The following is a 27627-nucleotide window of genomic DNA, read 5'->3' as shown; positions in this document are numbered from 1 at the left end:
GGAATCTTGCTTCATCTGCAGACTGCTGACTAAATAAAGCTTTGGGCTGATAATGAATGCCATCCAAGCGTACATAATGAAAATCCTTTAATATTTTGGACATAGATATATTCATATTTTTATTATTGTTATAATAATAACTGTAAGTCAAAAATAATAGTCATTATATGCATATAAAACTATTCCATTAATTTACTATATGTACTAGGCTGTATTTCTGTATATAAAACAACATGAAGAAACACCTCATTAGCTTATATACAGGAGCTTGGAGGGAAGGAATAATAAAGCCAATAAACACACACATACACACACAGAATCAGTGAAAACACTGATGAGGTTATTCAGTCACTGACAACATGAACTGCTTTCAATGGTGTTCATGAACCGTACACAAAGACCTTGCACTGGTGTCAGTCATTTAAAAAACAATCCAAGAGATGGAAAAACTAGCAAACATGATACAGATACTCCATCATAGATGCCTGGATGAAAAACGAACAATAGAGATATTTCAATCAGCTTTGGTTGAAAAGAAACTGCATAAATAAATATCAAGGGCAGGGAAGCACCTTCAGAGAAGCCACAGCATTTTGTTTCATGTGTCCTATTACTAGTCAACATGATACAGAGAAACACCGATATAGAGAGAGGGACGGCTCAAGTGTTTGATTACCCAAATGCAGTACTGTTAAACATCTTAACCACAGGAAACATTTAGATTCTCAAAGCTGTGTGAGGGTGTGTCTGTTTCTGTGGTTTGTGCAAGCGTCTTCTTTCATCCCAACGGTTGGGGAGAACATACTGCATCTCGCTCTAATCTCCTTCGAAATTATTGCACCAGAGGGTCCAAAAAGCAAACTGCTGTTATGACAACTAAAATGGGGCCTGACTGCTTAGCCCATTGTTTACACGGTGAAGGGATGGAATATCTGCCTGGTGAGAGTGGGGCTCCAGGGGCCCCTGTGCCAACCCAAACCTCCAAGCAACGGCATGGTCAAGAAGAGCCATCAAAACTGTGGAGACAGAAATTTTGCTTTAAGCGATGGCCATTTCAAGCAATAAAACAGTGTTTAAAGACCCTAAAATAGCAACTATCTGCATGATATTGTACGCCTAAAATTTGGCTAAATAAACTTTTATCCCATATATGCATATGCAGTCTTAAATTAATATATGGATGTACCCCTGTTGTAAAATGGTACGTATAAGAATAAAGAAGTTACTTAAGTGCAAACTGAATGTAAAGTTTTCGGAAACTTAATTGCATGTGATTTACATTTAAAATAAATTGTGTTATAATTTACATTTATATTATGCACAATTAGTTGAACTTAAAAGTGCTTTTTTCTGCTTAAGTAGGACTTCAGTTAATCTTTTAAATAATTTCATAGTTATTGTCCTGTTGCAATATGGTTACAGTCCACAGCCTAAAGCATAACTAAAAATATACTTTACCTGTTCCTGACTAATATTATGAGCACTTCATTGAAAAAACTCACCAAAGTTGTGTGTGTGTGTGTGTGTGTGTATGTGTGTGTGTGTGTGTGTGTGTGTGTGTGTGTGTGTGTGTGTGTGTGTGTGTGTGTGTGTGTGTGTGTGTGTGTATTTTGTGTCATTATTATGTCACTATTATTGTTTTTTTTTTGTTAAAATGGTAACACTTTCAATAAGGTTGTAGATTATTTAATAGTGGTTAACATGAGCTAAGCATGAACTATACTTCTACAGCATTTATTAATCTTAGTTTATGTTAATTTCAGCATTTACTAATACATTATTAAAATAAAAAGTTTTATTGGTTAACATTAGTTAATGCACTGTGAACTAATATAAACAATGAATAACTGTATTGTCATTAACTAGCATTAACTAAGATTAATAAATACTGTAACAAATGTATTGTTTATTGTTAGTTCAAGTTACTCAAAAACTTAACTAATGTTAACAAATGACCTTATTGTAAAGTGTTACCGTTAAAACTTGTAGGACGTGGATTTATTATTATTTTTCTAATTATGCATTTTTAATGATAAGGTTGAATTGGAGTACATTTAAAATATACTAATTTGTGATTTGTAATAACAATGTGATATTGAATAACAAACTACAGTTCAAATTATAATCAAGTACTTTACATGTGCTTTAATATTTTACTCAACACATCAGAATGGGAAAGGAAATGGTCCACTAAAAGGAAATGTTCACTCTCTTAAAGTACACTTAGTGGTTTATTTCATTAATATAATATTATCTGCAGGTACAATTTTTTCTAATAGACTTTTAAGATTTGAAGTACACTCTTAAGTGCATATTCAGTATTTTGCATTACACAGATTTTTGTCCAATCAAATGCCCCTAATAGCAGCAACCAGCAACCAATTAGCTTTTTACTTATTGAGTTAGACAAGTAGCTTAATTTGGAATTGTATGTATACTAGCATACTACTCTAACTACTTATACAATATGGCATAAATAGTGAGATTAGATAGTGATTATTCTGAATTTAGCCTGAGTCAACACTGGACAGAAAACTGTGGTCTTTAAACCCATAAATGTGTCATCTTTTACTAACCTCTGTTTTGTTCCAACCCTGTATTAGTTTCTTTCTTCTGTGAAACAAAACAACAACAAAAAGAGATCTTCAGGAGGGCTTTAGGTATTCATTCAAGTAAAATGGATGGTGATTTATACAGTCAAGCTCAAAAAAGGCACCATAAAAGCATCATAAGTGAAGTTCATCCGACTTGAGCTGAAGTACCTCTGCCATATTTCATGCTTATCACATGCTGCGTTTTTCAAACTTGCTTGTGTTGACTGAACGCAAGCATAAATAAGATTTGAGAACTCTAGCAAAGGGTTTTTTAGGAGCTTGGAAGTAAATATTATGTTTTGTTTTTCTTACAGAGGAAAGGGAACAATACAGGGGTCTGAACATGAAGGTGAGTAAGTGATGACAACATTTTCACTTTAATGACAGGTTTTACAAGAGAATTACATAAATCATCCATATATGGCATGGAAGTTGATGTATTTTTAACAAAATTACCACAAACAACAACAAACTGAAATAAATGGGGGTGGGCGGGGGGTTTGGGGATCATCATTCCTGTGATCATAGTGGAAAATTGATGAAACTGGTAAGTAATCCCTAAGGATAAACGTCTGCCTTCGAGCTATTAAATATTAACAAAGCCATTTTCTGCCCCTGCTGGACAACTTTACGAGATCACGGATAGACATGATCACCTTTGCAGCTGTATTCACACACATATGAGTGCATACATGCATGGATCATGGGGACATTTAGGCTCTGTTTTAGTAAGCTGCCTTCGCAGTGTAACGTGTACATTGGAAATGCTCTTCTTTGATAGCCCCCTAAATGAAGTAAAAATAAAAATGCTCTATCCAGGCAGCAACCCCATTAGTCTCGGCCTCGGTCATGCATACTGCACACAAAACTGGAAATCACTTGTGGAAATCAGATCAGGCAAAACTCTGACTGATTCACAATTTCTAGGAGTCTGGGTGAAGAGATCAGTCTGCCAGGAAACAAAATCATGTTTAAAAGGAAGTCGGTTAATATAACGAGCACTTTGGCGGAAGAACTAGTCTCTAGATTTTTTTAGTTGGTTAGGTATCAGATTTTTTGAAAGATTCTCTTTCTCTGCAACTTGATGTTTTCTGTAGATCTGAAGAACAATTCGAAGGAGTTTGTCGGCCTGTCATTGTGGCAACACAGAATTCTTTTGCCAAATTATCGTGGTTGGTCATTTTAGATATCTGTCAGACAGATTCTTTCTTTCTTAGTGGGTAGTTCTTGACCTCAGTGAACTTCAAAATGGACCTGAATGTTATTTTAGTGTTATTTATGCACTATTAGTATTTATTAGTATATTGATTTGTTTTTAGTATCATTTTAAGTTTTAGTATTTATGTGCTTTTGTATTTATTGTTAATCATTCTGTTTAACTTAAAAAAAATTCTGTTAGTCATTTTAGTACTTCAAATTATACTTTTAAGGCAACAGTTTGAATATATACATTTACACATCTATTTTATTTTGTTTCAGCTTTATTTCAATGAACAAACATATAATTTTAGTTTTAGTTAACAATAATATTGTCTCGAATAAAAGCACATACAACACATACAAAAGATATTTGGTAGGCTAGTTTAATCACTTAGCACTTTTTATTGATCATTTGAATGCATTCTATTAACAATCGCCATTTAGTATATTTATTGAAAATCTGCATGTAATGTAATGTTGCGATGCATCAGCAAAGTGTACACTGCTGTCTTAGATGTTGGTCAAAATAAGGTTTCTAATTTAGCAGCATAGTTTAGCTGCCTACTGTTTTGGAATAGCCTTCACATCAGGGGCAAACTAGTGATGCCTAAAAATGCTGTCCATGTAGGCAGCTCACTAGGGTTTAGAACAGAGCCGGAGTCATTTGAGCAGAACTCACCTGTCCCAGAGCTTCACGTTCCTGCAGTTGTTGCTGCAACATCCTGCTGATATCAAAGCTGTGAAGAAAAAAAAAAGATTTTTGTGAAGATTTTGTGCACAGCAGTCAGAAGAATAATGCCCATTCATTTTCTTCATAGAGAAATACATATTATATATTATTATGTGTGTGTGTGTGTGTGTGTGTGTGTGTGTGTATATATATATATATATATATATATATATATATATGTATCCATGACAGAGTTTCAGTTGAATAGTTTTACATTGTTACCTGCATTTTTGTTACATCATTTGTAGAATCCCTCATAAAAGACTTCTATTCATCCATTTGTTTACATAAGCCTATTTTTTTGCTATCAATCAAAGTTTGTAATATCATGATTTGTCCTGGAGTTGGGTTTTTTTTTTCCCCTATCCTCTTAAAAAATAAAGTTTCCAAGTTTTTTGTTGTTGTTGTTGTTGTTTCAGCAGTGCCATTAAAGAACCATTTTGGGTTCCTAAAGAACCTTTTAGTGAATGGTTAATAGAACCATTATTTCCTAATGTGAAGAACTTTTTGATCATCTGAAGAATCTTTTTTTCCATTATAAATAATGCTTTACTCAATGGAAAGTTTCCATGGATGTTTAAGATTATTCATAGAACGCCAATATTCGTAAAAATGTATTAAGAAAATGAGGGGTGAAAAATACTTCAGGAACGAAGGTCACTTAAATAGTGGGTGATTGCTGTTGTCCTTGAGATGAAGTATAGCTGCTTATTGCCACAATACAGCGCTCAACAGTAGACTGTGCATAAAGTATTAGGATTTGTCTTTTCCACAGAGATGTTGGGAAATTTCGATGTGGTTTGTGCACATTAAGGTTGACATTGAGGGTGGTCTGTAAGAAATAAGAGTCTTGTGACATAATTTGTTGCCCTCATAGCACCTGAGCAGTTATTTTCTCTTTTTAAGGTTAAGTTGCACACTGGAGACCACAGGCAAACCCTGTTGTTTACCTGCTTTACTGAGCCTGGAAATAACCTTTTCTCCTGCATGTGTGCCCAGACTAAATCAACTGTGAACCTGTCTGCTTTTCCCATATGCCACTGCATCAAGCACATATATGCGAGCAGACATAGTGACAGTCCTGTGGGCTGAGAAACCTCATGCTGCGGAGGGTGTAATTTACCAGAGTAAGAACATACGGTAAGATACTATTCACAGTGTTACAGACTGCTCTGACATACAACAAGCAGTACAAAAGCGAACCCTTTGGTAGGCTAATCGGAGGTTAGACAGCTTTTCCTGCACTCTAACCATTCAAAGTCATTCGATATTCATTCAGAGAGAGTGATGGCACATCCATTCTGAATAAGCTCGCCTCCATTTAGCCCGCATCAATAGTGCTCTATGTTTCATTCACCGCTTCTGTTTTTTTTTATCTCGTTATCATATTTGCTTCAGGCATGTTCAAGCTGTCAGCCATTAAAGATTCATGCCAGTCTGTGGTCTTCTAAGAAACACTTTAGGAGGCTTTAGCACACATCCTGGTCAGTTTATCCGCCAACATTCACAACGTGAAAGCAGATAAACACAGGAACGACCGGGAACGGAAAACTGATGTCCTGGAGAGAGATAAAAATAAAGAACATTATAAAAAGTATGAATTCTTTCATTTGGGTTATTTCATTCTTCATCATTTATGTAAACCTGGCAGGAGATCCAAATCTCTTGTTGTATCCTACCATTAACATTAACAATCTTTATACAACATTATATTAATACCCTAAGCATGCATTTACCTATTGAGCTCGAATATTGTAATTGCATTGTGTGGGCTTTTATAATGTCACTGCGCTTCTTGGCTGGTAGCTTATAACGTTCAGTCTGCCCTGAGAGCTCATGGACAGATCTGTCAGATAGAGACTATGCTGAGAGAGGCAGCGCAGAGGTCAAGATGTGTGATTTCATATTTGTACAAGTTCAAAACTTTTGTCTAGATGAGTATCTCTTTCACATTCTCCCATCTCTATAGCAGACACACACACTAACACAGCACCACAAATGCAAAAAGACTTACAGATTTCCATCATCGTAAAACAGGGATTATGGGAGAATGTCCTATATTTTTAGAAATCATGGGAACACTTAAGCTCTGACAGCGGGAGGGTATCACAAAATTCACTTTTTGCTGAGACGAGCTGCTACTTGCTCTCCTCACAATTGTTTAGAATTAATTCAAATAAAACAGTTATAAATAGATGCAGGCATCATTGGGTACATTTTCACATTAACCACACACTTTTTTTTAACAAATTATTGTTTTAATCACTGATGTCATACAAGGACATCTACTGCATCATATTTGTAGTGTAATTTTATTATTCAAAGGCATAATACCAAGTACTTTCATAAATGCTTGCCTATGAAAACACAGATATTGTAGTTCATCATTTTCACACATCTGCACTCCTATGATCATATTTGTAGATTCTGCATGTACTATAAAAATACAGCTTAGCCCCGCTCCAAATATCAGCCCTGGGCTCTGTTTACACTGCAGAGGATATAAATTATATGCTGGGAGAATGTTTCAGTCGCTTTTACACCAGTCTTGAGACTTTAGTGATAGATGTAGCAAAAATGCATGAAAAATTACAATGTGTGCTATATGCTTTCATGTCTTGTCACTACATACGGTAACAACTGTGCAGGAGGGAAAAAAAGTGAAATCGTTAAAGGTTAACCAAAATCGAATTTCTGAGATTTTTACTGCCAGTCTGAACAAGATTTTACACTCTGTAAACAGCAAAATAATAATAATAAATAATAATAATAATTCCGCACCCATGCTGAAAATAGCTATTTGGAAATTCTCTCTGAATGTTAATTATTTTGTCTGTTAAAGTTAAAACAGCTGAAATTGCTTATAGCACATGTAAACACACTAGTGTCATACTGTATTATCCAAAGAATACCCACAATGCCCCTGACAGAGCATGCAAATTGAAGGTTATTGCCTATTAAAGCTCACTGCACATTCATGCATCTCATGACTGTGTTAAACCATATCCCTACAGGCAGAGTCACGTTCAGTTCTGCTGGCTCCACTATAGTGCAGATTTTGTTGTCTTAATCACACGCATAACATATTATTTTCATATTTAACAAAAAAAAAACAACAACTGGATTTTGCTGTCTGCTACTGCTGAAATACATGGAAACATAGTCGAAATTTTTCACATTCTCACTGCAATACTGCAAGTGCCGTGTTTCGGAAACCTGTCAGAAAACAGTTGTTTTTGCATGTGGTGATAGAGATGCAGAGTAGAGTTGTTGTTTTGTTTTGTGAGACGCACAATCCTCACACATGACTCAACAATCTGATCTGAGCCTGTCGTGACTAAGAGCTCACTGTAATATTATTTTCCAGGGAAATAAAAAATACTCAAATATGGTGCACAGGGCAAGAATTATAGGACGCTTTCTCACTTAACAGATCCTGTTTTTGTTCACTTCATCTGCTTAAACCAGATCACTGCTGAAATGTAAACCTATTACTTTCTATAGCATTTTTGTGTACATCAGTTAAACACTGCTAAAGAAGACAAGGAGGCCACATATATCATTCAATAAATTTCACTTGCAAGTCAGTTCCTTTTTTAGTCTTTTACCCCTTTTATTTAAAATATTATTTTCATATTTTTGCCACTTATATTTGTAAATTATATTTCTATTGTACAAAGTGGATTTGTAATTGCTTAATTATTTGTATATTTTTATAACTTAAGTCAATGGGGTCAACTGAAATTAAAATAAAAGAAAATTCAAACTTTAATAACAATTTGTTAAAGAGTATAAACTGTACATAAAATCTAATTAAATTTACTAAAATAAAATAAATAAAATAAAATAAAGCTAAAATGTAAAATTCACTCTACAAAAATATCCTAAACTTAACTAAAAAATGAATAAAATAAAATAAAATTTAACCACTATACAATAATCTTTAAAAAGTGTAAACTGTACTAAAATTATGTAATCTTTATGTAATTATACAATAGTTTCTTAAAAAGTTTCAACTTAAATTTTAACAAAATAAAATAACAAAAAAAACTCAAATGTAACCTTCACCATACAATAATTTTGTAAACTTCTCTAAAAATAAAACATATATTAAAAATAAAATAATACAATAAACTAAAAAAGTTAAATATAATTACTGCCAATAAATAATTTGTTAAAAGGTGTCAATTTATCTAATATAAATAAAATTAGATAAAAAAAAATATATATATATAAACGTCATTATACAATAATTCATTAAAGGGTGTAAACTAAACTAAAATAAAATAAAATAAAATTGAGCAAAGACTTGAGTTTCTACTTGATTATTCAGCAGGTCACCTGTAAGACTGTGTTAGTGGAAGTGGGGGAAAGGTCTTTGCCTACTGTATGTGTGGAGGTAAACACTGAGAAAACCATCAGCTTCAGGGCTAAATTTAGAGCTGGAGTCAGAGGGGGGTATCTCCCAAGGTCACAGAGAAGCACACACAACACACCGTTCATGTTCACGTTCACGCTCACACTAACACACACCCACACACAGCAATTGAAATACTGTACAGGTCTGCCTAAACCACAGGCCTCCCTGGGGACTGAGAGTTTGAGTCTGAAGAGGTCTGACTTCTGTATTATCAGGACTTTTTTCAGGAGTTGTGTAATGGCCGCGTTGTCTCTTCTTTAAATGCCTCACTCTTATCTGTGGCATTAGGAAGGTCCCAGATTTTCCATGGTTTAAACTGAAGTGAAAGTAGCTGAGAAAGAAATCTCACATGCATCTCACATGAGTTTCAAGAGTTTTGAAGCAAAAAAAGCTTAGATGAGCATGCTAAACATGTAATTTAAAAGGCTAGAAACATGATCATTTCACTAAGTTTATAAGAGAAGTAGCAATGTCAGCTTCAAAGACAAATCAGAATCAGTTCATGAAACTAATTTGGCTCATGAGCTCACTGACTTACTGTTACTCAGTGAATAATATATCCATTCAAATTAATTTCACAATCCCACAATGCTATTGTAAGGCTTCAGAGTCACATGGACTATTTTTATATTTTTGTTTTGTTATTTGAAGTTGCTTAGTGTCATTAGATGTTTGAAAGCTCATTGCAGTTGGTTGGAAAATATTGACTGTATTATTACAAATTAATTTTATGTTCCACAGAAGAAATAGGAGAATGGGTTTAGAATGACATGTTGGTGAGTAAATGTTGACAGAACTTTCATTTTTGGGTGAACAGCCCCTTTAACCTTGTTCTATCAAAAAAAACAAAAAAAAACTTTGGTCTTCCCATCTGCTCATAGTGCGGGGTCAGCAAAAAACAAAAAGTACAAATATGAGCCAAGAGATAGAGAGAGAAACAAAGAATAGAGCACCCATTTTTCTCTGCCCATAAAACAATGCCCTCATTTTTAATGTTCAGACTTTTCAAGACAAGTTTTCTTCAGTATAAAGCTGGCTATTGACAGATGTTGTCAGCTCACATACTGACTCAGTGTAGCCACGTACTGTACTGAAAACAGCTTTCATGTGAAATCCAAAACCGGCAACCAAATTTCCGGCATGAGCTGACAGCATTAGCTACTGTACAACAAGATTCCCATGCAAAGTCCAAATAAAGCCGCCCTGCATCTTAACCAGAAAAGAAAAGCTAGCAGCATGATGGCATAACGATTAGTTTAGAGGAGGTCAAGAGGTGCTTGTTTTCATGCAGGATTTCGGCGAAAAATGCTTAGGGATTGTCTTGTGACGCTGTTATTTAGATGCTCATTTAGATTGTTGGCTAAAGTCACTGTGATGTTTATAATCATGTGATTTGGCTTTTTGAATAAGAGCCACACGCTAAGAATGCAGAAAAATAATAATTCTCTGAAAACCTCTTTCAGGATTATCCAGAGCTTCAACATCACTACATCCCTACATCTATGCACAACAAATACTGCGTTTATGATTTGTAGTGACTGCACATACTGCAACACACTCCATTTGAATGGATTTTTTTTAATAACTACACAATGCAATGTCAATGCGATAATGACTTCCATCATGCCGGTCTGCAAATAGACAACTAAAGCTCTTATGTCACGAATTGTGATATAATCCTGCTTAAACTGTGATATAACTTCAAAATGCAGTTTAAATTCACTACAGTTGAGTGAACAAAATAAATAAATAATATTTGCAGTCTGGGCACCGTGACTGCAACAGTAAATGCTGACAATGCTGATAGATTCTCTATAAAAGTGGTCACTGACAAGCATATCAATAAAAAAAATATATGTCAGAAAAATATCCTTGTTATCTAGGCAAAAAACACAAATGCTAAAGTAAACTGGTTCATATTAAAGGGATGGTTCATTCAAAAATGAAAATTCTGTTATTCACCCTCATGTAATGTTTTTATAGATATTTTGAAGACCAAACTACATTGGACCCCTCTGACTTTTTTTTATTTATTTTTTATATCTTCTTTTGTGTTCTACAGAAGATTTTAAACAAAATAAGTGTGAAAAAAATGTTTATAGATTTTCAATATTTGAATTGTACACCCATTTAATACCCAATACTTTACACACTCTTACACTGCAAAGCATTTCAGAGTAGCATTAAGATCGTTCAGGGGAAGATCTGGATGATCAGGAAGTGTACAGGGTTTGTGGATGGGCAGTTTTCCCTTTGGGACCAACACCAGAGCAGGCTGTGACAGTGACAAATGACTACAGCAGCATTACAGACACGTAGGACAATGCTGAAACCACAGCATCCAACACCAACAGTCATTGTTAATTGTTAGCAATTACCTTATTATTGTTAGTGCTTAGTTGAAAGCCATTCTTGAGGTTCTTTGCAATTTGTAAAGCTAATATCTTTCAACATCTATTATTGATTTCATTTTGACCTTGTCAAGTGAGAGAACATTATTTCAAGAAGGTTCCATCTTAAACGTAACAAATAAATCTTATCTGAAAAGATGAGGAAGCTAATTCAACCGCCAAAAATCAGCTAAAGAAGTCCTTCTGTATTTTGAGTTATTTAAACGAGGACATCAATCTGATCTTTCTGGGCTCTTATTTCTTCTTAAGGGGGCATTTCTTGAAGCTAATGAATGCAAAAATCTTTCACCTTGAGGTGAGTGATTTATTGGCAGTGTGAACTACAGGCTACTCAGCATGTTCTCCTGTAGAAATAGTTATTCTGCAGCTGTAGGATATGCATATAGCTGCCCAGTTCCTTTGATCGGCAGCATATTTCATAAACAAAGTAATGCGGGTTCATGTGTGTTCATTTAACATCATGGGATTTTGTACAGATTTTGTACAGTTGGGAGAAGAGCTGTGAATGGCAGTGAAGCGATGCAACTGATGCATTAGATCACATGACATAGCCAATATGGCGGATATAACATACTGCACACATACAGCATAGAAAGCTCAAGTGTTTGTCTCAGTTACAAAAAAGTGCCATTGCAATGCTAATTTCATGTTTTTTAGGACATAAACCATCGTAATTCCATGGTATTCTCTAAAGGCCTTTGAGTACCTTACAATGCTATAGTAAATTTTTGTACTATGGGGCTATATATCTTTTTAACTTTGCACAGATCATAAAAGATGTCATAAATTGGGCAAAATAGGACAATGTCTGAATGGGGAAGTCTTTAACACTGTGTCCACTTGCTTGGTCTTGATTCTTAATTATAGCAGGCATAGATCTGGTATCTCTGGAGAAATAATTAACTGTTTCAAGGAGATTGAGCCAATCATGAGTAACTTTAGCAGAGTGTGTGGCAATCTGACTGTGGGTGGCAGGCTAGTCTGAAGGAAACGGCAAAGACCTCGACAACAGCAACATGTGACAAAAAAAGGGTCTGGTTGATTTCACGTGTCTTACGCTGCCTTCATGTGCTATCAGAGTTATTGCAAATACGAGTTACCTAGACAGAAATTGAACCTGAATGGCCTTGCAAAGCCATATTTACAACTGGAAAACCACTGGATTTTGATATCCAAGTTTCAAAGTTTAGCGGGCCATAAACTCCATGGCGGAGGAGAGAACCAACCTTTCTCTTGCCATTACAGTAATGCATATTTAAATATAAATAACCATTTGATGCATGTTGTTTGTATTTTACACAGTGAAAGTAGCATTTAAAGTAGACCATCAATTGCTAGATTGGGGGTGTGTCCAATCCTGCTTCTAGAGGTCTGATGTACTGCAGGGTTAAGATCCAGCCTGTCCTAACACACTCTACCAGATGTGTCTTTTTTATTAGCTGTTTCTGGCTGTTTTGGAGGTAAACACAAGACAGGATTGGACACACCTGATCTAGATTGTGTTTATATGGTTGCCAACAAATGGGATGCAACATTTTAATCAAAGTCTGTTGAATACTGACTAAAAATCTTGTATTTGTAATTTGTAATCCTGTAATTTGTCTTTAATAAATTTCTTTAAGAAATAGGCAAAGGTGAACTTGCCATTCTCCATGATTCCTATTCTTTCAGACAACAAAGAGTTTGAACGTGACAACCCATAATTACAACTTTAGAAGTGGAAAGTAGGACATAAGAACGTGCTCAATTTTTGATTAGACCCCTAAATGTTCTGTTTCTAATTTTACCATTTGCCAGATCATATATTTGACTTATTCGCTAATACTAAATTGGTGACAGTGGGATAAAAATACAGCAAAGATAAATATTTCTCAGGCATAAAAGCACACCTTTTCATATATTTGTCATTTTGGAAGTCAGACCCACCATTCACACCATTGTAAAGGCTCCGATGGTGTGGTGACAGTTCGTCTCCTGCCAGTCTCCGCGGTGACGTCTCTCTACCAGGGCTGCCAAACTTCCCATGTTCAGGGCTCATGCTGTACTGGTGCCTCAGCATCTCTGGACTACTTCCTCCCAGTTTGCATTTTTCATGGTGGAGATCTGATGTTCCTAGCAGCAGGTGTCTAGCTTCTGGACTCCCAGGCCCACTTCCTAAGCTGCCCCTGTGCCTCTGGATGTGGAGCTCAGGACTCATTGGCTGTCCTGGAGCCAGATGATGCTTAGGATGAGTCTCTGGACTCCGGTGGCCCAGGGATCGACCGTACTTTTCTGGACTCAGCCCTCTAATCAGCCGATGGTCAGGCACAGATATGGAACCACAGCGTGGTCGGCAGGGCTGTGGCAGTACGAAGGGATACTCCAGGCTGGTGCTTCTGTGCCGGACAGGAGGGTCAGGGCTGGAGATCTCCACCCGATCTCCTTCCCCTCTTTTCCCAGGACGAGACTTCGGGATCTCCGGGCTTTTACTCCCAGTTCCTCCGCTAGACGGCAGCTGTTGCTGCTTGTGGTGTGGATGCTCAGAGCTGTCGGCACTTCCTGCACTAGAAGTGCTGCTTCCGTCCCCTACGTCCCGCATCAAGCCAGGTACCAGGAGCCCACTCTGGCTATCAATGGAGTTACGACACCCAATGGACCCCGTCCCACTTTGGCCTCCTTCTCCTCCACTGCCTCCTTTCTCCTCATCCATCAGCAGACAAAGATCCCTTAGCTCCAGGTTCTCCCGAATGACCTCCTCCTGCTTGCGCTCCAGTTCTGTTAGCTTCTGAAGGTACAGTGCTACCTCCTTACGCATAACGCTGGCACTGAAGTGACCCAGGCGCTGCCACTCACGCGACACTCGCTTACCCTTTTGCCGGTCATCATCCAGGAAACAGCACAGGTCTCGCAGTTCCCGATTGTCGTCTTGCAGCTTCTGGTTAACCTCCTTCATCACGATAGAGAACACACACACAATAATTGTGTTTACAAAACGTTTTTACATATTTTAAATGTTGCTAAGACATGGATATTCTGAGGCCACACAAACTATATGACATTTATTTGATTTAATAATTCATTCATTAAATTAATTGATTCAATTAATCACTGACATAAATGATACTAATGATCAATGAAACCAAACTTTGCATAACATATAATGACTATTGCATGGCTTTAAAAGATTAATATAGTGCAAGTATCATATGGACTTTTTTAAATTAAGCTTGACAGATTTGGTCACTGGGAATTGTCTTTGTATGGAATAAAGCTGGAAACAAAATTTATTTTTATGTATTTTTTAATAATATGTTCCTATAAAGGGTACATTGTGCATTTTTACGTCGTCTTATTTATATGCAACATTAATTTAAAAAATTGGGGAATGCGCATATTCAAACACAACATATGTTTAACGTTAGTTCAAATTTCAAAAATATGATTCTTGATGAAAAACAAAACTAATAATTGCTTAAGCTATATCAGTGCTTTTTTTCACAAGCTTTTTGTTTTAATCAGAAGATAAGCATGTATACAGAAAGGAAATATTCAAGGCATTATATATTCATACAGGAAGAATGATGTGCACAAGTGCTACTGGCGCATCCTCAGAGAGCGCAGGTGTGCTCCAGACACCCATGATCTCATCTGCTCACCTTCAGCCCCCGGATCTCGTTCAGATGCAGCTGGAGGCTGCGGTTCACCTCCCGAATCAGATTACTGTGATCCAGAATGGCGCTCATTTTATCAGCTTCAGCTTTTCGGAGTCGCTGCACCAGCTCCTCTTTGCTCCACTGGAGGAGCTCTTCATCAGTAAGGTTGGAGATGTCTTCTGCTGGACTTTCAGGCGCCTTGGAACCAGGCTGTGCTTGTAGAGATTGCGCTTTCTCCATCAGGAGTGGCGAGCTGCTGCTGTGATACCAGGTGCTGATCAAATATTAATGAGGCAGGCAGCATCCGCTGTGTTAGGAGGAGTCAGGGAGACAGAGGACGCATCGCTGAGTGATGCCCGTATCCGATGCCCTCAGAGTGGGAGTCGCCTTGACTTTTCCCAAAAGCAACAGCTGATGCAGCTGACGAGTCACGAAGGGCGGCATACAGCAGAAGTACGACCAGATTATTCAGCATCGACTCCCATTCATAGTTCTTGTAAGTTTGGAAAAGTGACGGTAATGGGTAGCCGGTGAGATAGGCTATGGGTGGTTTCAGGCGGCCCGATGCGCTCGCCTCCGTCCGCCTCTGCGCGCTCCAGCATCCTCGTGGAGATGAAGGAGGAGAGACGGCAGCATCCTCAGACACAGCTCCGGAGAAATGAGCGTGTCTGCACACTGAGTAAATTCTCTCTCTCTCTCTCTCTCTCTCTCTCTCTCTCTCTCTCACTCACTCTCTCTCACTCACTCACTCTCTCTCTCTGTGTGTGCTTGTGTGTCGTGCATGTTTATGTGTGAGTTGCCAAGTGGTGATGCTGTTCAGAAAGCAATTAAATTTGCGCCATCTATGGACACATTGAGGTACTACAGATGAATAGGCTAACTTTTTTCCTTGTTGAAACGGTATGTGTCGAGCATTGACTTACGGTAAAGTATTTATGTAATTAGAGTATAATGTAGACCCTTCACTGTATGCATATAGGCTACATTTTATTATAGCTGTAAACTGTCCACCTTCATTGTACATTTTGATGTAAACCCTTTATGTTACGTGCCTGTATTTAATTTTTCTTTTCAAAAGAAAACTGTTCATATTGCCCTCTGAAACAGAAAAACCTTGAAAAAGAAGATAATATTAACATAGTAAAAATATTTGAAATACATTTTTGACATTTAAAATTCTTTAGCACGTTGGAAAGTATGTGAAAAATTTGGGGTCACGTGTTTACGTAGAACTTATTTGCATCAGATGCTGCTGCTATGGAAACCGCGCAGCGCAACTACGCACAAAATTTCGACACTGCGTGGTCACGTTCCCCTGACGTCAGACTGACGCAGCCAATCGAGGCGCGCGGAGTGTGTAGTAACACGTCACTCTTCGGAGCTCCAGGAACCGGCTGGAGACGAATCCTGGTCGACGAAGTCATTTTCACTTCTCGATGGTCGTGTGACCGTGGTCATCATATTTAATTTACTGAAGCCTCATCGATTAAAGAAGGTACGTCTAACGCTGTGTTCTAGTAATGAAGTCGTGGTTCGTTGATGTGTTAGATTTAAACCCCCAGACCCCGGCTAAGGTCGGCGGAAGTCAGTAAGATTGCTGTGGGTGTACGGGCTGCACGGGTGTACTTAGTAGTATGTTTTTGTATTAATGTTTGAGATCTTTAAATAATATAACTGCCTTATATCTTGCTTTGCCCTGCTTTCTTTTTCTATGGTATATTGAGAGTGTGTTGGAATTAGCAAGCGCGAGCTTGACCAGTATAATTTAGATGTACGCGTGACGTCAAGGAGATGCTCTTATTTTGACTAAAAGATGTAAATAATGTAAAGTAATATATCGATACCAATATGTGTAATATATTTAAGAACCTTCTTTCAGTTGTTATCAAGCTGTGTAGCGTGCTGACCTTATCTTAACAATTTGTTGGTATCATTTAATGTTTTGTTTGAGGTTTTTGTTATTTTGTGGCTTTTGACATGTACAGTCTGTCTAGAGTCGTTTGGAACAGTTAGTTCATGTCTGTCCGGGAACTCTCATCATTGTGCAACCAAACAGTCAATACAGGCATTGGACCATGGTTTAGTGTTTAGGACAGGCATGTCCAGGGATCCCTCTGATTCAGGGTTATCAGAGGCCAAAGTCTCGTCTCATACTTCGAAGTGCTTTGTGTTTAGTCAGCAAACCTGGATCCTGGAGTTGAGTAGGAATTGTAGGACAGGTGTGTCCCAGCAATGGTACATTCAGCCTTAAAAATAGCATCTGGATTTGCTCCTTGACACATCTACGCACATCTCTGATCAACAAATTCTTAATGACGTTTTAGGCTTGGCAAGGGTAACCACTTGTGTCAAGTGACAGTTGCGCAAAAGAATTCCTTCTGTCACAGAAAATATAAAAGAATGCAATTTCTGCCCGCATTGCTGACATGGGCGGAATTGTCCTTGTCCCTCTGGTATTTGCTGTTAATTTTAGGCTCTGCTATCCTGCTTGTCCAGTTCGCAAACACAACCCATTAGGTGTGGTTTAGGGTTAAAAAGACTTGGCAGCTCGCTGTTTATTCATTTCGCTGTTTCTGGTCGTTCACAGTTCACACTGTAATGTCGACCTTCCAAGAGTTCATCCAACAGAACGAAGATCGTGATGGAGTACGCTGCAGCTGGAACCTCTGGCCTTCAAGCCGCCTGGAGGCCACACGGCTAGTGGTTCCTGTTTCCTGCCTCTACACCCCCCTCAAAGAGAGACCGGACCTGCCTCCAGTCCAGTACGAGCCGGTACTGTGCAGCCGGGCCAACTGCAAAGCCGTACTCAACCCACTCTGGTAAGGACTGAATCACTTTTCCAAAAAAGCATGTTTCTGTTTGTTTTGTCAGTATAGATAAAAAATATCATGATGACATTCATTTCTGAATTATTTATTAATTGGTGTACTGGAGTTGGAATGGAATTTGAGTAACAACTTGCAGTCACTGGAAAGACAGTTAAATTAAACATTGGTGCCCTTTATCATATTTCTGTTGCAGTCCATTTAAAAACACAGTAAAGCTCATGGTTTAGGGTTTTATGTGAACCAAATTTTGCCTGAATTGGATGTACTTTGGTGTTGACCTTTTATTTTAGGGTTAGTAAAATCGTATTTTACTTAGGTGGAGGTCTGGACTTTTCCTCTAGTTTTCAACAGACTTAATTACATTATTTCAGAGCTTTTTAAATGTCGAAAGAATCTGTTTTCCAACATTGTCATTGTGTTAACTGGATCAGGTTAGTTAACTGCTAATTGTTTCCTTTAACCGCTGTGACCTAAAGAAAGAGAATTGTTGTGCTGATGACTTACATTTTAAAAGACTTTTTATAGACAAGTTTAGCACCTTTAATGCTTGATTTCCTTTTGTAGTCAAGTGGACTTCAGAGCTAAGATATGGGCCTGCAACTTCTGCTTCCAGAGGAACTCTGTGAGTATACATTACTGAAACTCGTTTTCATTCCTGGCTTTGCTCCATGTGCTTCTCTAACGTCAATCACACCTGTCACTGTGAGTAAATATTCATCTATTTCTTCACAGTTTCCTCCATCATACGCTGGCATTTCAGAAGTGAATCAGCCCGCAGAACTAATGCCTCAGTTCTCCACCATTGAGTACATAGTGCAGGTAAATTTACTTTTACTCTGTACTGTACATAGGCATATTTTACTGTACAAACATATAGATTAACTACAGCTCCTTTAGCTCACAGATAGCTGCTCATCAAAAGCCACGTTGTCATTCTGTCATGAAACTAGTGTATTTAAACCGTTTAAATAGTTTTCCTTGCAATTTAAAAGTGTGTCATTTCTGTCATTATATACACTTCCATTCAAAAGAAGCGTTCACCAAGTATTCACCAAGGCTACACTTATTTGAGTAGAAATACAGTACAATAGTAATACTGTGAAATGTTTTTTAATATATTAAAGATAAATTTTCAACATCATTACTCTAGTCTTCAGGTCGCATGATCATTCAGAAATAATTCTAATTTGCTGATTTAATCCCCAATAAACATTTCTTATTATTATACTTAATATTTTTTCAGTATATTTTGATGAATAAATAGTTCAAAAGAACATAATTTATTTGAAATACAAAATATTTAAAAGCATTTCTTTAAGACAAAAATCTAACTCCAAGCTTTTGAACCATATATTAATATTAAAAAAAAATTACAATTATTAAATGAATGAAATCAAAGTATTTATTAATGAATAACAGTGTGTAATATTTGAATTACCGTTATGAAACCTGATTTATTTCTCTTCAGCGTGGACCTCCAACCCCTCTCATCTTCCTGTATGTGGTGGACACATGTCTCGAAGAGGAAGACCTCCAGGCCCTGAAAGAATCCCTTCAGATGTCTCTGAGTCTCTTGCCGCCCAATGCACTGGTGGGTCTCATCACCTTCGGCCGCATGGTTCAGATCCATGAGCTCAGCTGCGAAGGTATTGCCAAGAGCTTCGTCTTCCGAGGCACAAAAGAGCTCACGCCCAAACAGATACAGGTCAGTGATCTATATTTATTGTTTGAGTTAACATTCAAAGAACTATAAAATAGCCGGATAACCCCAGAATTGTCAGTGAAATTGATCAGGTGTTTCATGTGTTTGCAGGAGATGCTGGGACTGATGAAGCCAGCCACCTCTGGACACCAAGGCAAACCACTGGCCCCTCATGACGCTGCTGCTTCCTGCAGGTATGAGATGGTCATCTCTCCTTAGCATGCACAAACAGAAGCTTTTACAGAAGATGATGATGTACGTGAAGCCAGCTGTGCTCATTTTCTTTGCACCTGTTTTAGATTTTTGCAGCCTGTGCAAGCAGTAGACATGAACCTGACCGACCTTCTGGGGGAGTTGCAGAGAGACCCCTGGCCTGTTCCTCAGGGGAAAAGACATCTCCGTTCCACGGGCATCGCCCTTTCTATTGCTATTGGCCTACTGGAGGTACAGGACATTATTCATTTAAAAGCTCATCTTGTATGCAATAATAAAATCTCTGTATGACCAAAGAGAGATAGGAGAGAATATAAAAAGCTGGATGTATAAGTAAAATTCAGGAAACGCTCCGTTTTAGATGATTATATTTAGAAATACATCCTTAGAGCTTTTGCACATCTCCCTTCCCAGTTTTTCACTACACTGTGGGAGAGAATTCTTGAAGGGATTGTTTTCCTTTCATTATAGTGAGTTCAAGTTGGCAACGTGTCCATAAAGCTGGCTGTGAGATTCAAAGTCCACTTCAGCTGTCATGTCATATCACAAGAGCTGTACCTAGTTCTTGACCCAGTCATTATTCTTACATAACTCTAAAGATAAGAGTCAGATTACCTACTGGACTCTTGAGTTTATTTGATAATAAGTCTAGCATGACTGATTTAATTGTAGCGTGCATTATTCCCTGTAAAAGTGAAGTTCATAATATGTGGAAAAAGCTACCTAATTTCATTTAGACTGGAATACACGCTGTGATCATTAACTAAATCTACTTCAATTCAGTTTGGAAAATATTAAATACAAATTGGACTTTCATTCATTCAGTTTCTCTCTGTCATTCTGCTTGTAGGGCACTTTCCCTAACACAGGGGCCCGTGTGATGCTGTTCACCGGTGGCCCCCCAACACAGGGGCCCGGCATGGTGGTGGGAGATGAACTGAAGACCCCCATCCGCTCCTGGCACGATATTCAGAAAGACAACGCTCGCCATCTGAAGAAGGCCACTAAGGTGATTACAGATTTAAAGGATCTGGTGATAAACTCTTTATTTTTATGGTTTTCCATAAACATTCTGTTCCTTTCCTGAAAAGTTAACTAAGAATTTCTGTTAACATCTATTTAGTATTATGAGGCTCTGGCAAACCGTGCAGCAGTAAACGGACACAGCGTTGACATCTACGCCTGTGCACTGGATCAGACGGGACTGCTGGAGATGAAATGTCTATCCAACCTCACAGGGTGAGCACTGATTGAAGATTATTGATCTTAATATATCTTACATGCCATTCAATGTCCTTAATATCAACAAATTATTTCTTGTTGTGTTATAGGGGACACATTGTCATGGGCGATTCCTTCAACACGTCTCTGTTCAAGCAGACCTTCCAAAGAGTCTTCAGCAAAGACTACAATGGAGAGTTTCGCATGGCTTTTGGTGGCACTTTGGAAGTGAAGGTAACATATTTTGACTTGAACTAAAAGTTTAGGGAATGAAATTAATAGTTTTCTTCCGCAAGGCTGCATTAAATTGATCAAAAGTGACAGTAAAGATATTATAATGATACAGAATAATTCTTTATTTGTGTTATTCGTTTAAATAAATGTAAAAGCATTATAATAAGCAGCACAACTCTTTTCAACAGAGACGATATTAAGAATGATTCTTGAGCACCGTATCAAAATAATAGAATGATTTCTAAAGGATCATGTGACACTGGAATAATGGGTGCTGGAAATTCAACTTTACATCACAAGAATGAAAAACAATAGTATATTACAATATTACTGTTTTTATTTTAAATCAAATACATTTTCTAAAACAAAGAAAAATCTTGCCAACCCCAAACTTTTGATCGGTAGTGTATGTTATGACTGTAACCCAGAGTCATATTCAACCCTCTAAACCTATTTGCCTTTTTCTTCTCAGACCTCAAGAGAGCTGAAGATCTCTGGTGCGATTGGGCCGTGTGTGTCTCTCAACACCAAAGGACCCTGTGTTTCAGACAATGTAAGTCACAATCATGTAACTTCCCATTTCATGCCAGCTTTTGCAATGGAATCCAATAGGACTTTAGACGTGTACACATATGTGAGGAAGGTTTTTTTTTTTCTCCAGGAAATGGGTGTTGGAGGAACATCTCAGTGGAAGATTTGTAGTCTCACGCCTGCCACCACCCTGGCCCTGTACTTTGAAGTAGTAAATCAGGTAGATTATTATATAATTATCAGTTCTTTGAGAGCTTATGTTTACGCTGATGTATCAATAACACTGGTATGTTATACATTTTTGTAGAACAACGCCCCGATTCCTCAGGGTGGAAGAGGAGCTATTCAGTTTGTTACACAATACCAGCATTCAAATACACAGCGGCGGATCCGTGTCACCACCATTGCCAGGAAGTGAGTCTTAGTTTCAGCTTTCAACCTCACAAAATTCTGTTATGAGTAGATATTATATTAAAGTCAAGGTCTTAGTTGTTTCTTTGATTTATAAGATTGTTCCATTTATTGATATCAACTTTTATATTGTACAAAAAGGTTATCACAAAAGTTATTAAATAACTATTAAAGTTATCTAAAGTCAACATGTCTCATGTTTCCATGTGCTATTTGTGTTTGCTATAGCTCAAAATAGATCTAGCTGCGTAAATATGCATAGCTCTGAATAGCTCTTCAGTAGCTCAAATTCTTGAGTGTTCAAATTGTGCATCATTTGTTCTCGACAAACCGGATCTTTCTATTGTCACACCTAGTTGGGCTGACGCACAGTCCCAGATCCAGCATATCGAGTCGTCATTTGATCAGGAGGCCTCTGCCGTTCTCATGGCCCGGCTTGGCGTTTTCAAGGCAGAGTCTGAGGAGGGGCCTGACATTCTCCGCTGGCTAGACCGGCAGCTCATTCGCTTGGTGAGTTTCACAGCTATGTAGAAGGAAATGTAGGTCATTGTTTCCATTCATAAGAGCCGATATGACAAATCATTGAACCATTATTATAATAATGAATGCAGAAGTTGCATCACGCTCATGTTTTGTGTTTTTCTTTTTTGGTTTCAGTGTCAGAAGTTTGGCCAGTTCAATAAAGAAGATCCAAACTCCTTCAGATTGTCTGAATCTCTCTCGCTGTACCCACAGGTAAAAAAAAACCAGACTCCTTCAGATAAATGCTGATACTTGTGATTGGACTGGGTCCGTAAAAAGTATTTAAAAAGTTCTTTAAACATGTTTTTAAATAACTCCTAATTTGCATTTATTGATATATTAGTACATAAATCAAAGTCAGTACATATGTATATATATTGAATAAATCATGCCTTGGGTATTTTAAACATTTGCAGTTGAACGTGTGCCTGTTTAAATACCGATTGATACATGAAATATGCATGGTTTATTTTAAAATTTGTGCAAGTCTTGGTTGAAAAAACTCTGCAGATGCCCTGTTTGAGAACATCACATTTCTAATATTAATACTTGTCTATTTTTTTGACAGTTCATGTTCCACTTGAGGAGATCCCCATTCCTGCAGGTGTTCAATAACAGTCCGGATGAGTCGTCCTACTACAGGCATCATTTTGTGCGTCAGGATCTGACACAGTCGCTCATAATGATACAGCCCATCCTCTACTCCTACTCTTTCTACGGCCCTCCAGAGGTGATTTGAATCCCATCCATGCAACATTATAGTGTAGATTGCTGTGTAATTCTGCTCGAACTCCTCTCACATCTGTCTGGTTTTGTAGCCTGTTCTTCTGGACAGCAGCAGCATCCTTTCTGATCGCATTCTGTTGATGGACACCTTCTTCCAGTTGGTGATTTACCATGGAGAGGTACGAATCAAATGCTTGTACTATGTACAGATTATTTAGATAATGATTTCTAAGTAAGATCTTACCCATAAAATACTCATGCTACCTTAAAATCTATCCAAAATGACATTGACAGCTAATTCTGCACTTATGATGCCTAAAAATGTTAATTAGGCAGGCAGCTCCCTAGATTTTGAACCCAAGCTGTTATTTTCAGGAGGTTCCTCAAATGTTAAATAATGTTTCTCAGAGCATTGTTCAGTTTACTGATGGTGTTATTCTCATCGTCACAGACGATCGCTCAGTGGAGGAAGGCTGGATACCAGGAGATGGCAGAGTATGAGAACTTCAAGCAGCTCCTTCAGGCTCCTCTGGATGACGCTCAGGAGATCTTGCAGACACGCTTCCCCATGCCCAGATACATCGACACTGAGCACGGAGGTTCACAGGCACGCTTCCTCCTCTCCAAAGTCAACCCCTCCCAGACCCACAACAACCTGTACGCCTGGGGCCAGGTACACACCTTTAGATCTGACCGAGCGTTATGTGTTCTTAGGTGCTTGAAATTAATTCAGTGTTGACCGGAGTGTCTGATCTCTAATATTATATCTTCTCCTTGTAGGAGTCAGGAGCTCCAATCCTCACAGACGACGTCAGTCTGCAAGTTTTTATGGACCATCTCAAGAAACTGGCTGTTTCAAGTTCAGCATAAACTTTCTGCAGAAGATCAGTGAAGGATGTACATTTACAGAGTTGAAGGAAATAAAAAAAGAATGAACTTTAGACAATCTTCTGAAAAACCTCCATATCCAACCTTGACACAACTAGGTGATCTCAATGTTTGTTTTAGGTGGTCTTCCAGAGAAACGGTTATTGGATGTTTTCTAATTCTCATCTACACAAGTAATTATAATTTGTCTGTCTTGTTTGTTTGTTTGTTTGCTTATTTAATTAGTTTAGTTTGGTTTGTGTCTAACAGAAAGTGTTACGTATTAAACTTTAATAACATGACATCTGATTTCCCAGAGAGAGAATGTTTTCTGCCATGTTGCTTGTCGCTCTTTCCCAAGCATGTTTAGACTGAAATTCCTGTTAATGCTTATTTGCAAGAATCCTCTTGTCTGTTTGTTCTTTTTTGCGTATGTTTTTGTTTTGCACAGATTGACAGTCTTCTCACTTTTATGAACTGTACCTGTGATCTGCTTCACTTGCGGGGAGAAACAGTAGTTTATAGTCCTGTTCCTCCAGTCCTGTAACTAAATGAAATGAATATTGTATGTAAAGAATTTAAATGTGACTTGTGACCCACATTCCAGTTTTATCTTGATCTACAATTATGAACTAATGCTATGCATAATATTTATATTGAAAATATCTTATAGGTTTACTTCATTTCAAAGGTAAAGACGAAGTTGAGCACCTTGAAAGTGCAAACTCTGGTCTTGCTCTAAAATAAAACATTACAAAATAACAAGACTGAAACATCTGTACCTATTTATGTGGAATAATTAAAAATAAAAAACGCTTTGTACTTAAGCACATTATTATTATTTAACTAGATTTTACTATATAATGTTATGTGACTACCATACAATGATTTACAATTTATTATAAATATAACGTGAACACTTTTGTGAGTAATTTAGTTTATTTTCTGAATTTTTTTTTTTTTTATTTGATTTATTTCAACAATAATCATAAACTTATACAATCATGCCAGAGGCAGTTCATATACATTGAATACAATTTGTTGAGGATAAAATACACAAAAAAGCCTCGGACTTATTTCCATTGTGGTCCTCTACATGCATAAAATGAAACGAACAGTTCAAATGGGAATAAAATCAAATAACAAGCAACTCACACTTTACAAATTCCTAAGGCATCCTAATTGGAAAGCCATTTTTTAAATTCACTTCTAAAGGGCCATGCTTCCTGTAATTGTTTTATATGATCAGACAATTCGTTCCAAGCAACTGCACTTGAGTACAAAAATGAATTTTTCCCAACTACACTTTTAAACCGGTACAGATATATATTATTTATCCTTGCCCTTGTAGAGATACAATGTACATCTCTCACAAAAACATAGTAATCACACTAGTATTTAGGAACAGTTCTCTGAATTATTTTGTACACCATCATAATTTTAATAAACATTACTCTTTTATCCACTTTTAAAATACCCAATTCCCTGAAATGGTTATTGTTAAGATGCATACGAGGATGCAACCCCAAAACGATTCTGCACAACCTGTTCTGTGCAGTCTGTAATTTATTTTTAACATGTTTTTTAGAGCCACTGTACCAAAAAGTTACTGGGTAGTCGAAATGAGGTTGCACTAATGCACCAGCTAACATTGTCATTGTTTGTTTATCTAAATAAGCAGCCTGTCTTGCTAAAAATTGTATTCGATTATTTATTTTTGATAAAGCTACAGCTGCCATGCTATCTCCAGTCATTTTGTTATCAAGAACACATCCCAAAAATTTCACTTCTTGTTTAAAAGTAAAATACTCATCTCCCTCCCTTATTTCTGAGTTGGGACATTTCTTCAACTTTGCAGCAGAACCGAATAAAATAACCTCAGTCTTCCCTAAGTGTAAAAATAGCTTATTTTGAAAACACCAATTAGACACTTCTACAATTTCTCTACTTAACTTGCTTTCTATTGTTTCTTTATTTTCATCAGTAACTATTATTATGGCATCATCCGCATATAATGATAAGTGGCTAGAACAAGCCATCTTTAAATCATTTATATAAATTAAAAAAAAGTAAGGGCCCTAATACACTACCTTGAGGTACTCCACTAGTGATCGGCAAAAAGTCTGAGCACACTCCATTTACATCGACCATTTGACACCTGTTCGTAAGATAGGATTTGATCCATTTACATGAATTAGAGTCAAAACCCATAGCATTTAATTTCAGCAACAGAATACTATGGTCAACTGTGTCGAAGGCTTTTCGTAAATCGAGCAGTACCATCCCACTTAATTTACCTTTATCTATTCCTTTCTTTATATGATCCGTCAAATATAGAATAGTTGACTCAGTGGAATGCAACCTTCTAAAACCAGACTGAAATTCATATAAAATACTAAAATTGGAAAATTATTCTTCAATTTGGTCAAATAATATTCTTTCAAAAATTTTAGATAACGAAGACAGGATTGACACAGGCCTATAATTATTACACTCTAGCCTACTCCCTTTTTTGAACAGGCGAAAAATTTTAGCTTGTTTAAATTCGTCCGGTACCTTATTCTGGCAGATAGAGAGATTTAAAATGTGAGTAACCATAGGAGTTATAAAATTAGCAGCATCTTTAATAAACTTGGCCGGAATATTATCTAACCCTGTGGCTTTATTACACTTCAATTCACTTAGTTTCTTATAAACTGTCGCCTCTTTTACTTTGTTAAATGAAAAACCTCCTAAGGCAACACCACATTTGTCATAATATTCTTTAACCAAATTATCATCATATAAATCTGATTTTGCTGGAAGCTCTTTTACTAAATTATCGCCCACCGTGGTAAAAAACTCATTTAAACAATTAGCTACCTTTTTCTGATCTGTCATCAATTGACCATTAATTTTGAGACTGATTTTTGAATCTTTACCTTTAACCTTTTGCCGATAGCCTAAACCACTCAAGATTCGCCATAGTTTTTTAGAGTCTTGTTTAGCTTCCCTGATTTCATTCATCAAAAACATTTTTTTGGCCTCTTTAATCTTGCATCTTATCTCATTTCTTTTACATTTAAATTTGTTATAATTATCTTTATTTCCAACTTTTTTGAATAATTTTAAGCTATTATTACGTTCCTTGATATCTTTTAAAATACTATCTGTCATCCAGGGTTCTGTTATTTGCTTAATTCTTATTTCTTTGCAAGGTGCAACTTTATTCAAAACTTGCACAAATAACTTTTTAAACCTGTCCCAAATTGTATCCACATCATCAAACTGCATCACTTCTTCCCAATTAGCCTTGCTAAGTTCATCTACAAAAACTTGTGGACTGTATCTTTTAAGCGATCTAATTTTTAATGTATTATGATGACTAATAGCCTCTCTCTTTAAT

General features: G+C 37.1%; 2 protein-coding genes across 4 annotated transcripts; one reads left to right on the top strand and one right to left on the bottom strand.

Annotated features, from left to right (window-relative positions):
* Positions 1–70: 70 nt before the first annotated feature.
* On the bottom strand, positions 71–15679 carry LOC132152169 (coiled-coil domain-containing protein 85A-like). 3 transcript variants are annotated; one of them, XM_059560930.1, is made up of 5 exons: positions 14991–15679; positions 13282–14281; positions 4474–4531; positions 2577–2613; positions 71–1016 (listed from the first exon to the last, which is right to left on the bottom strand). In XM_059560930.1, the coding sequence occupies exons 1-5, from the start codon at positions 15225–15227 to the stop codon at positions 1011–1013; spliced, it is 1338 nt and encodes a 445-aa protein (XP_059416913.1). In that variant the 5' UTR covers positions 15228–15679; the 3' UTR covers positions 71–1010. The 3 variants fall into 3 exon arrangements, with proteins under 3 accessions (XP_059416913.1, XP_059416914.1, XP_059416912.1); XM_059560931.1 differs by lacking the exon at positions 2577–2613; XM_059560929.1 differs by lacking the exons at positions 71–1016; positions 2577–2613 and adding an exon at positions 2980–3543.
* Positions 15680–16345: 666 nt separating this feature from the next.
* On the top strand, positions 16346–25069 carry LOC132152171 (protein transport protein Sec23A-like). Its single transcript, XM_059560934.1, has 19 exons — positions 16346–16482; positions 17575–17806; positions 18380–18437; positions 18548–18634; positions 19284–19520; positions 19629–19711; positions 19817–19961; positions 20581–20739; positions 20854–20969; positions 21062–21185; positions 21658–21738; positions 21847–21936; positions 22024–22130; positions 22484–22637; positions 22785–22862; positions 23218–23379; positions 23468–23554; positions 23827–24048; positions 24156–25069. The coding sequence occupies exons 2-19, from the start codon at positions 17586–17588 to the stop codon at positions 24243–24245; spliced, it is 2301 nt and encodes a 766-aa protein (XP_059416917.1). The 5' UTR covers positions 16346–16482; positions 17575–17585; the 3' UTR covers positions 24246–25069.
* The last annotated feature ends 2558 nt before the right edge of the window (positions 25070–27627 follow it).

Source organism: Carassius carassius, chromosome 10 (genome assembly GCF_963082965.1).
Source record: "Carassius carassius chromosome 10, fCarCar2.1, whole genome shotgun sequence".
NCBI classification, from domain to species: domain Eukaryota; kingdom Metazoa; phylum Chordata; class Actinopteri; order Cypriniformes; family Cyprinidae; genus Carassius; species Carassius carassius.
Note: the sequence above shows the minus strand (reverse complement) of the source record. Positions and strands in the feature narration are given on the sequence as shown.

Bases quoted from the DNA above. Each gene is read 5' to 3' on its own strand.
- LOC132152171 (XM_059560934.1), top strand. From the start codon at position 17,586: ATGTCGACCTTCCAAGAGTTCATCCAACAGAACGAAGATCGTGATGGA. The intron at 22,131-22,483 runs GTGAGTCTTAGT...TGTCACACCTAG, and splicing joins GTCACCACCATTGCCAGGAA to TTGGGCTGACGCACAGTCCC. The intron at 23,380-23,467 runs GTGATTTGAATC...CTGGTTTTGTAG, and splicing joins CTTTCTACGGCCCTCCAGAG to CCTGTTCTTCTGGACAGCAG.
- LOC132152169 (XM_059560929.1), bottom strand. From the start codon at position 15,227: ATGGAGAAAGCGCAATCTCTACAAGCACAGCCTGGTTCCAAGGCGCCT. The intron at 4,532-13,281 runs GTGGGTCTGACT...TTTTCTTCACAG, and splicing joins CCTTTACAATGGTGTGAATG to CTTTGATATCAGCAGGATGT. The intron at 3,544-4,473 runs GTGAGTTCTGCT...GTTTCCTGGCAG, and splicing joins AACGTGAAGCTCTGGGACAG to ACTGATCTCTTCACCCAGAC.